This window comes from Martes martes (assembly GCF_963455335.1).
Source record: "Martes martes genome assembly, chromosome: 2".
Taxonomy (NCBI): Eukaryota; Metazoa; Chordata; class Mammalia; order Carnivora; family Mustelidae; genus Martes; species Martes martes.
The window spans coordinates 71,704,685-71,718,793 of NC_137889.1; the positions used below are offsets into that span (position 1 = coordinate 71,704,685).

The window sequence follows — 14,109 nt, forward strand, 5'->3', positions numbered from 1 at the left end:
TTTTTATTATTCCATTTAGTAAATTGCTGATTCGGGTGATAAGTACATATCCACTCTCATATATTTTATCAATAGATTTTTCTTTGGCTTAGAATGATTTTAAAGATAGAAGAGAAAAATGATTCTATAATTTAGCTATAATGCTTCTAACAAGGCAAACTTCTCACAAACTCTTTATTTAGACAGGTCTGTAAATAGGAGTGCTGTGTCCTCTGCCTCCTTCCTTTAACTCAGTAGTCTTCAGCATCACCAGCACAGATGGCAAGCAGAGATTTCTCATAATGTCCTGAAGCAAAATTCTGAAACAACCAACCAAACAAACAATGTGTTTGAAATAAAATGTCAAAGTATTTCTAAAAAGAAGCATGATTCCTCCGAATTACAACGAGAAAGATCCATGGGCCATTACCATTTCCAAAACTGCTCACTCTTTTCATCTAAAAATTTAATATGTTCTGAGAACTATTCCCAGTGGAAGTTATTGGAAAATAATAGCATGGTTATAGTCAATAGAATAGGGTTTATATAAAGTTGATTGAACCCTAATGTGTATTTATGAAAAGAATAACTCACAGTAGAATTAAATCTCCTCAACTTTAAAAGAGGTGTACTAATATTGTTATAAATCAGCTTAGAGTCTGGAGGGCAAATTGACAATATGCCTCCAAAGACTTAAAAACATTTACACTCACCAATGCAGTAATTCTACTTCAAGAAATGTATCCTAAGGAAATAATGATCAATTATTGATGAGCACAAAAATTTACACTAAAAAATATAGACAATATTATGCATAATAGTGAAAAAGTAAAAATCAATATTTAAAATGTGGGATAGTTTATGTATTTTATAACATACAGTGGAATACCATGATTCAGTAAAAGTATTCCTTTTTGTAGTAAAGTATATTAATTTTATATATATTTTTAAAAACATAGCACCTACAACATTTCATTACTTATTGTCTGTGGTGAAGAATAAGAATAAGGCAATTTTTATCTCCTTTTTATGATCTTCTATAGTTTCTAAGTTTTTTAAAACAACAATAGTAAGAAATAAATGGGATTATAAATATATGTTAAAAATCAACTATCATATTAATGTTCTCTTACAAAACTCATACAATTATAATTCACTGTTTTAAATGCACTTAGTAAAGTTACATTAATTACATGTAGACTTTGAGGTGGCTTGGTTAATTGAAGTATATATGTTAGAATTCACTTATTCATTTAGAAAATGAGTTATGACATTTCTCAATGAGAAATGTTCATTGCCCCTTAAAGTTTAGGGTTTTGAAGGTAGATGCAAGGACAGTTTTATCAAAATAAAGGAATAAAATGTATCTTAACTCCTGCAATGTCTTTTTTGGAGAGACTTTGGTTATGCAAAGGCTTACAGGGTCTTCTGTTATTTTTATGGTTTTTTGGTCCTTAGGTTGTCAAGTTGCTTCTGGATCACTTTTAATAAACTAAAAAGCTATTTTATGCAATTGAAAATTTCAGTGTAAAGCAATGTGAACAGGTAACAGCACTCAGCTACATGCAAAGTATAAGGTACTCTTAGGGCCTTGTGCTTGGTTTAATACTCTGGTGATGCCATCCCAAAATTCTTTATAATTATTTGAATGAGAGGTTAAATATTTTAATTTTAGATTGGGTGCCAAAAATTACGTGTGTAGTCCTATATACCCTAAAAATTCTTTGCTAGGTTTTACCAAAATCCAGACTAAAGCTTAGACATATTAGAATGGACAAATTTGTTTGTTTATTTCAGAATCATTGCTGCTTTGCCCTTCAACAGCTAAAGGGGTGCATAGACTTTTACATAACTATCAAAGTTAAATTCCTGCACGTTACCAGTTTATGGGATTCCACTGGCTGCCCTGCCTTCTACGACAATATGAGAGGAGAGCTGAACTGATCTAAGAAGACTTTCCACAATTAATGTGGCCTTATTGTAAATCGTACTTTTCCTGATACTGATCATGCTCAAAATTTAACTCACAAAGCCCAATTACACAATTAAGGGATGAATACTTTACATGACTGCATCAACAATTTTTGTTTGAAATACATAAAAAATTCCCTTACTGAGATGAAGGGAGTTCCTCACTTAGCCCTTGTTGATGCACTAAATACTGTCCGATGGACTAAAGTAGATCATTTTGTCAGAATAGTTAACTTTTTAGATTCTAACATGAAGTTACTTAAAGCTCTTATATCAGTTTTTAAAATGATAAAATCTGGGTGAAAATAAATCACGTTTAGGAGATTTACTTTGATGTCATGAAACAGCGATTTTCCATATCTCTCTTTGTATCGTTTCCTGATGGTCATCAGATCTATTTCACTTCTGGCGATTAGAATCCTGATTACGGTTTTATTATGGAAACCGAAGTCCTAAAAGATACAGAAAAGGAGAGAAAAAAAATTGGAAAACGGTACCTTAAAGTTAATCTATCTAATATAGACTCAACCTCTTTCCTGTGGCTGTTTATTCATCCTGTACTTTTCAAACACTGGCATGATGATCGCGGGAGTGCCCAAGTCAGACTCCCATATCCTCCAAAACTTCACCTTCTCTCATATGGTGTACACACAGTGAAGTATTCTACCTGTTTGACTTCTTTCCTTTGTTTTATTTATTTATTTTGTTGAAGTATAATTGACATACTTTTGCCTATTAGTTCCAGATGTATGTCATAGTGATTCAGTATTTTTATACATTACAAAAAGTTCCCCATCAATCTAATTTTTCACCACACAGTTTTTTGCCTTACAGTTATTGCATTCCCTAAACTGTATGTTAAATCAGAGTGATTTATTTATCTTATAACTGGAAGTTTGTACCTCTGAATTCCCATTAGTTATATCACCTGTTCCCCCACTCCTCTCCTTTGGTGACCAGCAGTTTGTTTCTTGTATCTGTGAATCTGTTTCTGTTTTGTTTATTCATCTGTTTTGTTTTTTAGATTCTATACATAAATGAAATAATACGGTATTTGTCTTTCTCTGACTTATTAAACTTAGCATAATACCCTCTAGGTCCATCCATGTTGTTGCAAATGGGAAGATTTCATTCTTTTTAATGGCTGAGTAATATTCCTGTGTGTGTGTGTGTGTGTGTGTGTGTGTGTGAAACACTCTATTGATGGAAACATAGGTTATTTCTTGGCATTGTACATAATACCACAATGAACATAGGGTCACTTATATCTCTTCAAATTGGTGTTTTTATTTTCTTTGAATAAATACTCAGAAGTCGAATAGCTGAATGGGATGGTAGTTCTATTTTAAGTTTTTCAGGAAACTCAATACTGTTTTCCATATTGGCTGCACCAATTTATACTCACACCAACTCATATGAGGATTCTCTTTTCTCCACATTCTTGCCAATGCATGTTATTTTTTGTCCTTTTGATAATAGCCAGTCTGGCAGGTACAAGGTGATACCTCATTGTGGTTTTGATGTGTGTGTGTGTGTGTGTGTGTGTGTGTGTGTGTGTGTGTGTGTGATTTCCCTAATGATTAGAGATATCGAGCATCTTTTCATGAGCCCGCTGGCCAGTTGGCCATCTGTATATTGCCTGTAGTGGTACTGCTAGAGTGGTGTGGGTCAGGGGCCTCAGGCATGCTGGGGCTGCCCTAACAGGCCAGGTAGAGCATCTGGACCCTGTTTCTGTCTCTGCTATCAAGGTGGAGGAGGAATGTGAAAATTGGTACTTTTTCACACCTCTGACCCTGGAGAGACTTCCAACAGTTCCTCACCCATTTGGTGGATGTTTTACGGTTAATGAATGAATTTCCTTTACTTACAGTATAGTTGCCCTTTATACTGCTGTTTCATCGCTGTGCCCAGTGAATCTGGTGCATAGTGATCTGTGCACAGGCACCTCAGTGATATCCCTCCCTACTATAGGTCTTTGTGTAGAGGTGACTCTGTCTCCAACTCTCCTATCTTCTCTGTGTGGACCCTTCATTATTTGTTGTGCAGAAGCTGTTCAGCTTTCAGTTCTTCTTCAGGAGGAATTGTGCCATATGTATGTGTAGATTTGGTGTGTCGGTGGGAGGAAGTGAGTTCAGGATCTTCCTACATTAGCATTCGGGCCCCCTTTCTATTTTACTTCTTAAATGTCCCATAATATCTATTTCCATTGTTACTACCTTGATGCTGGCCCTTATCATTTCACCCTGATTCTGCAATAGTTCCTTCCTTTCACCACCTGGCCAACCTTCACATTCTCTCCTTCCTGATTCTGCAATAGTTCCTTCCTTTTAGCCTGGTCAACCTTCACACTGTCTCCCTAACACTGCATTATAAAATACAAATCTGATCATTTGCTCTTTCTAGGTAAAAATTCTAGACCAGGGAGGGAGGGGGTTTCAAATTATGTTAGAGGAACATTGATATGTCTGAGTGAGACAGCAACTACATTTTTATTTTACAGCCTATTACTAAAAATTATAAAAATAAAAATTCCAGGTATTTGAAATATTTTTGGATTTAAACTCAAATACTGAAAAATAAAAAATCGATTCCTGTATACTAGCTCCAGAAAGAATATTGCTTTATAAACCAAGTTCAATTTGTCTTTTCAAATGGAATAATGGGGACATCCAGTGGCCAAGGAGCATAATATATATATGTGTGTAGAGATACACGTGTGTGTGTGTGTGTGTGTGTGTGTGTGTGTGTGTGTATTTTTGGCATAATAAAATTTTTGATGTCTGAATGTTTGGGATATAGACCTCTAAGCAATCTTTTCATAATTTGAGGTAAATAAATTATTTACCTAAATTTCCATATTTAAATTGTATATCATTTACTTAGAGTGCACTAGAGAAAAATACCTGCAGTTTTCTTTGGTTAGGGGTAGTGTAAACAGCTTTGACCAATATTTTACATTTGGGGTCATCATATGTCAAAAATTAAATTATTTGAATATACAATCCTCCTCTTGACCTCTAAACCAGTTGTAAGTACATGCATTTTCATTTTTGCATTGAAACACACACAGAAAGAATTTTTATTTATTATTAGAATAAGTAGCCCTCAACTTGGACAGATTTGGAATCAAACTAATCATGCTTATTTCCCCATGGTCATTCACAAGTGAAACATCCTTCTTTTTTTGGAGAAGGACACTGTTGAAATCATTCCATAGCATTGCCTGATATATTATTTTAAAATTTTTTTAAATCAAGTCAATTTTTTTTCTGCTTGGAAATAGAACAAAATAGAAGCAGAGAGCTGTGAGCATAAGATACATGTGTTCTGAGGATACATAGGTTGGTTCTTGTGAGTAAATAAAAAATACTCTTTACAAAAGATATATAATGGAAATATTGTCAACTATTATCATATTATCCCAGCTTGCTAGCTACTTTTAATAAGTTGGTCTGTAAAAACAACTTTAAGGATAAAACAGACTTTTAAAACTACTGACTTTTAAAAAAATAATTTTCACAGAGTTTTTGAGATATGATATATGTATAATGATTTGTATCAGAACTTTTCTTTTTCTAAAAATGTGTTATGCACATTATGGATAAAATGTGCATTGTCTCATGCATTTAAGTCTTTGTTTCTTTGAAAATAAATGCACCAAAGGAAGTGTGATTGATTATCACACTAAATATGAACAACATTCTCATTTAATTACAAAATAGATTATTGTTGTCTAGCCATCTCTTCTTTCTAAAATAACACTTTAAGTTTAAAAATAACCACTGGCATTATTTCATTTTTTTTTTTAATTTCAGAAATGTAGCAATTTCTTACTAAGGGTTTATAATGTTTTGACATTTCCTGCTTGATACTATATGTTTTGTGCTTGAGTTAAGTGTGAAGTAGGGGTCTTTGGCAAAATACAAAAAGCTTTTGGGTTTGCCAGCTTCTTCATATGCTAAGAAGTGCTAAAGCACATGGGGGAGATAGATCCCATGGAGTCATAAGTCTCAAGTAACTCAATTTGATGCAGAAAGCAGAGCATTATTTATTTGGTGGTTCTCATTTGGTGTATAATACATTTTTTCCCCACTTGAGCATATTTTGTTTGAAATGAATATATTTGTATACAAGTTCAAAAACGTTTAAATAATAAAAGTAAACCTAGTGCTTTGAGAATGTAAACATGATTATCCAAGAAAATTTAAAAAATACGTGGGTCATACTTACATGGATTGCACTATATAGTCTATAAGCAAAATAGGCTGGTTTATCTCGAATACAGAGAACTAGGAAAAATCAGAGGAAAAAAAGAAAATTTGAGAGTGACAACATATATTTTCTTCAGAATTTGGGAAACAATGAAAACATTTCTTTTTTTTTTGTTAAAATCCTGGGAGAGTGAAACTTTTTGAGTCCTATGTGGGAAACCTCATTGTATATTGTAGTAAAATTTCAATATTTAAAACAGTGGTAAAACCATAACCTATAGAAAAATGTAAAGCAACAATATTATAATGACTCATTCAGGTTTTCATTTAGTATATGTTTTTCTCTTGGAGATCTCTTAGTTCTTTCACAGTGTCTAGTGAAGAAAAATGTGTCCCTTTTACCTGAAAATTAAATAAAGCTTCAAAGAGACCCAGGTTATCACCACTATTATAGATTTTTATTATTATAAAACTCAATATACAATTGATTCATTTTCCCAAACATTATTTTTAGTCCCTCATAGACTTGTGAATAGAGCTGAGGTCTTTCTCTTTTCTTTTTAAAGATTTTTTAATTTATTTGAGAGAGAAGAGACAGAGACCGAGAGTGGGTGGGGAGTAGGAGAGAGAAAGTGAATCTCAAGCAGACTCCCCACTGAGTGTGGAGCCTACCCCATGGGACTGAATCTCCGACCCTGAGATCATGACCTGAGCCAAAACCAAGAGTCGCATGCTCAACCAGTTGAACAACCCAGGCTCCCAAATCTGAGATCCCTTAAAAACAAACAAACACACAAAAACCTGGATGGGTGATAAGGGGCTGGAGTAGTTTTAGGAGTCATCTAATCAAAACCATTATGGCATTAGAACCATTTAGAGCCTAGTGAACAGTTGTCCTTGATGGAGGTCATTTGATGTTATTGACGTTCAATAATGTTTATTTGAATAAGTAAATAAATTAATAAACAAATGAGTAACATATGTGAGGCTCTAACTTTTGGGCAAAATAAAGTCATCACAACAGTTGTTTTCTCTACAGTTCAAATGATAATTTTAGGTTGTAAGACCATGCCTTCATCTTTTACATTTATTTATAACTGTGAACTTCATAGAACACTCTTGAGTCTCTGCTAGAATGTGGACACTTTCAGGAGAAAGAGCTTTTGTTGTTGCTTTTGTTGTTGTTTTACTGTTCCATTTGCACAGCCTAAATCAATGGCCACAATAGTGGATGACTCAATAAATGTTTATTGAATAAATGAATGAATCAGTTAAATTGTTTTCTGCTATTTCTCATGTCCACTATTTCCTCTTACCTACTGCTTTGTTTATGGTATGGTACATAGTGGAAAGCAATCTTGGAATTCAAATGACATGGGTTCTAGTCATTACTTTGTTGCTCATTAGTTGATGGACTTTGAAGTAGTCAATTAACCTCCTTGGCCTTGTTAAATGAGTTGCCATGTGATATGTTATTAAACTATTTTGAAAATTAGCCAAAATAAATGCCCCATATTCTCAGAACAACACACACATACTCATGTATTGTATACTATTTTAAGGATTTCATAGACCCCACCAAACCTTTTTAATGGAACCCTAGCTTGAAACACCTTTAGAAGCTAAGGTATAAAAATTATGTTCCTTGCCATCTCAAATGCATGTTTGTGCCATTCTAGGAATGGAAAATCATAATATACATTTATTCAACAAATGTAAGTGATTACTTGATGTGTGTTCTTTATGGGGGCATTTCATAAAGATGTTTCGTTTGTAGTTCCTACAATGTATGCTGTCAAGTCACAGCTCAGCACAAGGTACAGCATAGTGGTTTCATAGTAGTTGTTATGGATAACTACCACTGTTTTCCTCTCTATGGGAAGATATCTTTTCTTAGGAAAGAGATGGAAGTATGTTTCACATACTTTCACAATAGCCTGGAGAAATCATTACTAACAACTTGGTAAATTTTTGTTTATGGTAGAACTTACTCCTAAAGGCAAAATATTAAAGATGATGACAAAAAGACTCTTCCAATTGGAGAAAAGGAAGCCAAATTTCTAGCATTTATTTGCTTTTTTTTTTTTTAAAGATTTTATTTATTTATTTGACAGACAGAGATCACAAGTAGGCAGAGAGGCAGGCAGAGAGAGGAAGGGAAGCAGGCTCCCCGCTGAGCAGAGAGCCCGACGTGGGGCTCGATTCCAGGATCCTGGGATCATGACCCGAGCCGAAGGCAGAGACTTTAACCCACTGAACCACCCAGGTGCCCCCATTTATCTGCTTTTTAACAAGGGAATGGAAATCAGTACATATAAATGAGTTCAAAGGTATGAGATCCCGGTTACCTGAGAGAGTGAGATTTCAATGTTTCCCAGTATGAAAGTTGAACCAGCTATTAGGGAAGGGTATTAGTTCATTAAAGTTATCAAGTTGCCAGTTTAGTGCATTGTATGAGTAGCTAATGTATTTTTCCTCTATAGAGTTAACATCTTCACTAAATAATTAAATTCAGGGAAAGTAACTCAATGAAGAGCAAATTCATGCATGTTTAATTCAATCAGAGCTAATCAGTACTTATTGTGGAATCGAAGGTCTGCTGTACACCAAATAAATCATTACTTACCAATTGCAACTAGCAACTCTTGGAAGAATCCATCATAGCATTCATTAATGGCATCTACTATGTCTTGCCCAGAAATATTTTGAAATTCCTGGAAAACTTCAACAAATTGATATAATTCAAAGGAGATTTTGTACATATGATTTTAAAATATAAATATTGTAAATTTAAAATATAAATATTGGTTAGCTTGTTATACATAATGAAAGTAAATAAAGTACAGGGGTGCAGGTTGAGTTGGAGTAGGATATCTTACAATTTTTATAGTGTTTTATATATGTAGAAAAAAACATAAAACAATTTTTTAACTAAAAGAAACAGAAAAGTATAGAAGCCAAACAATATGCAAACTAATATGAGTGCACCTCTAAGACAAATATGACAGCTTCACATAAATCATGACAATGATAATCTCCTTAACTTGTAATGAACTAGTTAAACCATGTTTACTATATTCTCTTCAAGAAAACATCTAATAGGCCTAATAGAAAATAGCTAATTTATTTGAGTAAGTTCTCCATCAGAAACAGAGATGATTTTGAAAGATTCAGTATTTAAAGTTTATATAATTCAATTTTTGGAAAAAATAAAATTATAAGAAAAATTTATTCCTTAGTAATGTCATTAGATAAGACACTCTGTATAAATATAATTCAAAATAAGTACCTTTGTGATCACTGACTTTCCTCTATATGTAACATTTCCCTTTTTCCCCCTTCTAGTTAACTACTTGCTTTCTATTAAACTATCAGTTAAGTAGCTGAAAAGAAACCTGATTAATAATTACCGAGCCACAGTTGTTGATAGCTTTTGTTGCACAGGATCATTTGCAGCATGGTTTTGTGTTCCCCTGTCTTCTGCTGACAGGCTTCCCACAGGACCTGAAACATCATATCGCTAGGAAGTAGCCCCATAACCACCACAGACCATTTTAACAAAGGTTTTTCATAGTCACTTTGAGATCTGGTTCTAGTTACCATTGCATCCTGAGCAGCCATAGCAGGGTCTGTATATCCTTCCTCTCTGGTTCCCTGTAAAATAAGCACAGGTTTTCCTTTGTAAATTTTCTTAATTAACAACCCATATAGGATTATTGGGACAAAAATCTTTGAACCACCAAAAACATTGGTAATTCCTTAAAAAATTCTATCATTATTTGAAACTAGTCTACATATGTTGAATATTATATGAAACATAGGTCCTTTTTTAAAATGTGGGTTTTATCTTTTCTTTGCACCAGTGGTAAGCTTTCAAAAGTGTTTTTACTCTTATGACTCTCTGTGCAGTATCTTCTTCCCATCAAACTGGACACCATCCAAGGACTGGCAGTGGGTAGTACTATTGGATTTAACATTGTTGGAGTGAAAATGCAGAGAGAAAGAATGAGTTAATATTCAGTCTCTGACTTGTCAAATAGGATACATGCAACAAAATAATAATGAAATCCAGATTTTGTGGAGTAAAAATATTTTACAAATTTGTATCATGCCCACCACTCCCACCCATTTATATATAAAGAATAAATATGGCCAAATTGATTAGAGATTCCATTACAGACAGGAGGGAAAGAGGGCTAGCCAGTGTAGGAGCTTCTGATCTCCAAGGATTATGACTATATGGTCTGGGAGGAAGAGTTCAGAGAGACATGTGATTAGACCATTCATTTACTATTTCCCTTGGGTTGAGATCTGGGGGGAAGGCTTTTTTTCTCTTCTCTTCTCTTCTGTTCTGTTCTCTTCTCTTCTCTTCTCTCTCTTCTCTTCTCTTCTCTTCTCTCCCCTCCCTTACCTTACCTTCACTTCCCTTCCCTTCCCTCCTCTCCTCTCCTCTCCTCTCCTCTTCTCTTCTCCTTCTTTATTTTTTTTCTCCTCCCTCCCTCCCTCCCTCTCTCCCTTTTTCTCTTTCTTTCTTTTTTTCCTTCTCTTCCTCTTTCTTTCCTTTTTAACTATGCTGAGAGAACATTGAGAATACAGTGGCTTCTGCTCCTGTCATCTTTTTGGACTCTTGAAATAACCCCATTGCTAGGAACTCAGTGATATAGCAAGATCAGGCAGAGGGAAGTCCTAAATACAACTCTCTTGAATTGATCTCAATCCCTAGGTAGCATTAATGGGCCCCAAATTTCTTATCTGTTCCTAACAGAGGAACTTGCATGTTAGCTAGAACCTGGTTGGGAAGCTTGACAGATGGAGTTGTTTAGGACCATAGCAGGAACAGATTGTTCTAGTAGCCAGGAGCTATAAAGTAGACCACATTGATAGATTATGTGAAATCAAGAACTTAGGGGGATTCTTCAGTTCCAGTGAGAGTAAAGATGAGGCTAAATCATCACAGAAGTTTACTTGGCTCTGACAAAATTGAGACAAAAAAGATAGTAAATTAACCAGTTGTATGGTTTGGCAGCTGATTTTGAAAAATGCTCATACTGTGGACTTCTATATCTCATCACCTACATGTCCAGAGTTGTCCAGAACTACCATTCCAAAACCAAGATAAGCAAGGATGCAGAAAATATCTTAATGATCTGAGGCACTATCACTCTCATAAACTAGACTAGCTCCTAAATATTCAGATTTCTCTCCACCAAGTGTTCTCTTGGTGAGAAGGAGAAGGGAGGGCCAGAAATATGAGAGTTGTGTATTTAATCAATAACTGTGCAAATGATAATGAACATATACTCACATTGACTATTCAAAGCATTGTATGGATTAAATTTGCTATATTAAATTAAATACTAGGCTTTTCCCCTTGCTAACCCAAAGCTGGAAGCATATGAGAAAGATCAACTTATTCATAGAGAAATAAATAAACTATGAACTTTTGTAAGTAAATTTGTAGCCCTGGAAAATTTAATATGTTTAATCATAACTTGGAAGTTGTGTGAGGTGTCCAGCTAAGGAAAAGTTGATACAAACTTTTAAATTTCAGTACCATTTCTGGCCTGAGATTTGGTTACTATACTCTCCCCTTAGCCTAAAGAACTCAATATTTTCAGACAATATCCTTTGGTCAGTCCCTTATGGTTTTAATTTGCTCAAGCAACAAATGACTAAAAGCAATAAATATGCTATATCTTCTATTGATATATTCCATTTCTTTAATAACATAAACTTGTCATGGTAATTCATAGTCTTCATCTTATTTGACCATCAGTAAGACTTGATGTAATTGCTCACTCTCCTCCTTGCTAAGTCTTCATCACTGGGCTTCCAGAATCTGCACTCTCATTCTCCTTCCTTCTACTTCCTTCTCAATCTTATGTATTGGTCCCCTTTTTACTTTTTAATCTCTTAATACTGGAAAGTCTTAGTACTCAGTTTTTGGTACTGCTCTTGTTTGCATCTACAGTCCTTCCCTTGTTAATCCTAACTGTTCTTGTGGCTTTATATTCCATCTATGTTGTAATGATATCCAATTTTACATTACTAGCTTAGATCTACCATCTGAATCTCAGGTGCATATATTCCAGTTGCCAACTGAACATCTTCACTTGGATTTCTAATAAACATATTAGACAAAACATGTTCAAAATCTATTTCCTGGTCTCCCTTGAACTCAAAAACCTCTTATATCCATAAACCTCCACATCTCGGTTTATGACAACTCCATCATTCCTACTGCTCAGACTTAAGAATTGACTAACATTTTATTCCTTCCTTTTTACATATCCTACATCTAATTTCTCAGGAAATAATAATAGACACTACTTTCAAAATACATGCAGCATCTGGGCAATTTTCATCACTGCCAGAGCTCTCCTATGGGTCCAAATTAATATTGACAAAATTCTTTGCTGGTAGCATCCTTACAGGCTTGTTTCTATCCTGTCTCCCTACTTTTCCCTCAACATTGCATCTAGGGTGAACACTTTAAAGCATAAGATCATATCATTGTTTTTCTCAAAGTCCAGTAATGATCCTCCTCTCCCCATTTCATTCAGAAAAGAAGTAAAAATCCTTACAATGCTCCAGATTTGACCAAATTTCATCACCTGTTACCTTTCTGACATTGCCACTATTATAGAACATTTCCTTGGCTTGCTCAAATGGCACCAGCTGCCCTTCTTGCTATTCTTCACCACTGGCAGCCATTCCCTTGTCTTAAAACTTTCCCATAACTTTTCTCTTTGCCTGGAATGTCCTATCATCACCATTCATTTGCCAACACATTCTTTCCAAATGTTTGCTCATATAACCTCTTCTCAATGAGATTTATCTGACCATCCTATGTAATATTACAACCTACCTACTATGCCCAGCCCCAAAATTTCTATTTCCATTATTCTCCTCTCACTGCCTTCTAACATTCTATATAATGTACCTGTTTATTAGATTTCTCTTGAATTTTTCCTATTCCCTCGTTAGAATATAAGCTTCTCAAACACTGATGAGGTCTTTGTCTCTTGTTCACTACAATTCTCTGTTGCCTCGAATCATGCTTGACACATTGTAGGCACTTGACAAATACTAGTTGAATCAATACTAAATGAATGCAGGAAAGCTAAAGAAATAACTTTTAGATAACAGAATTCAAAGATCAGTTATATTAATACAGCTTTGTAATATAACTTGAAGTCTGGAATTATGATACTTCCACTTTTGTTTTTCTTCCTCGAGAGTGCTTTCACTATTTGGGGTCTTTTCTGGTTCCACACAAATTTTAAGATTGTTTGTTCTAGTCCTATGAAAAATGTGGTTGGTATTTTGATAAGCATTCCATTAAATCTGTAGATTGCTTTGGGTAGTGTAGACATTTTAATGATGTTTGCACTCCATAAGCATGGAATGTCTTCCCATTTCTTTATGTTGTCTTCAATATATTTCATCAGTGTTTTACATTTTTCAGACTACAGGTCATTCGCTTCTGTGGTGAAGTTTATTCCTAGGCATCTTATTATTTTTTGTGCAATTGTGAATGTCATTGTTTCCACTTCTCTTTCTCCTGCTTCAATATTAGTGTATAGAAATACAACAGATTTTTATAGATCAATGGACCAGAATAGAAAGTCCAGAGATATGCCCACAATTATATAAGTCAATTAAACTTCTAAAAGCAGGAAAGAATATCCAATGGGAAAAAGACAGTCTCTTCAACAAATGGTATTGGGAAAACTGGACAGCTGCATTTGAAAAAAAAGAAACTGGACTGCTTTCTTGCACCATAAACAAAAATACACTCAAAATGAATTAAGGACATAAATGTGAGACCTGAAACCTTAAACACTCCAGAATAGAACAAAGATAGTATTTTTTCTGATATTGGTCATAACAACATCCTTCTAGATATGTCTCCTGAGGCAAGGGAAGCAAAAGCAAAAAATAAAGT

The 14,109-nt window shown here is 34.4% G+C and overlaps 1 protein-coding gene across 1 annotated transcript in view; it reads right to left on the minus strand.

Moving 5' to 3' along the window:
* Positions 1-230: 230 nt before the first annotated feature.
* The window catches only part of ANXA10 (annexin A10), a gene marked incomplete at both ends in the record, with an annotated part of 80,094 nt that continues 66,215 nt past the window's right edge, over positions 231-14,109 (minus strand). The window contains 6 exons of the mRNA XM_080796318.1: positions 231-299; positions 2,280-2,402; positions 6,181-6,239; positions 8,788-8,883; positions 9,572-9,665; positions 9,762-9,815. Of these exons, the coding sequence (XP_080652444.1) occupies positions 231-299; positions 2,280-2,402; positions 6,181-6,239; positions 8,788-8,883; positions 9,572-9,665; positions 9,762-9,815 (495 nt within the window). The remainder of the gene's footprint in view (positions 300-2,279; positions 2,403-6,180; positions 6,240-8,787; positions 8,884-9,571; positions 9,666-9,761; positions 9,816-14,109) is intronic.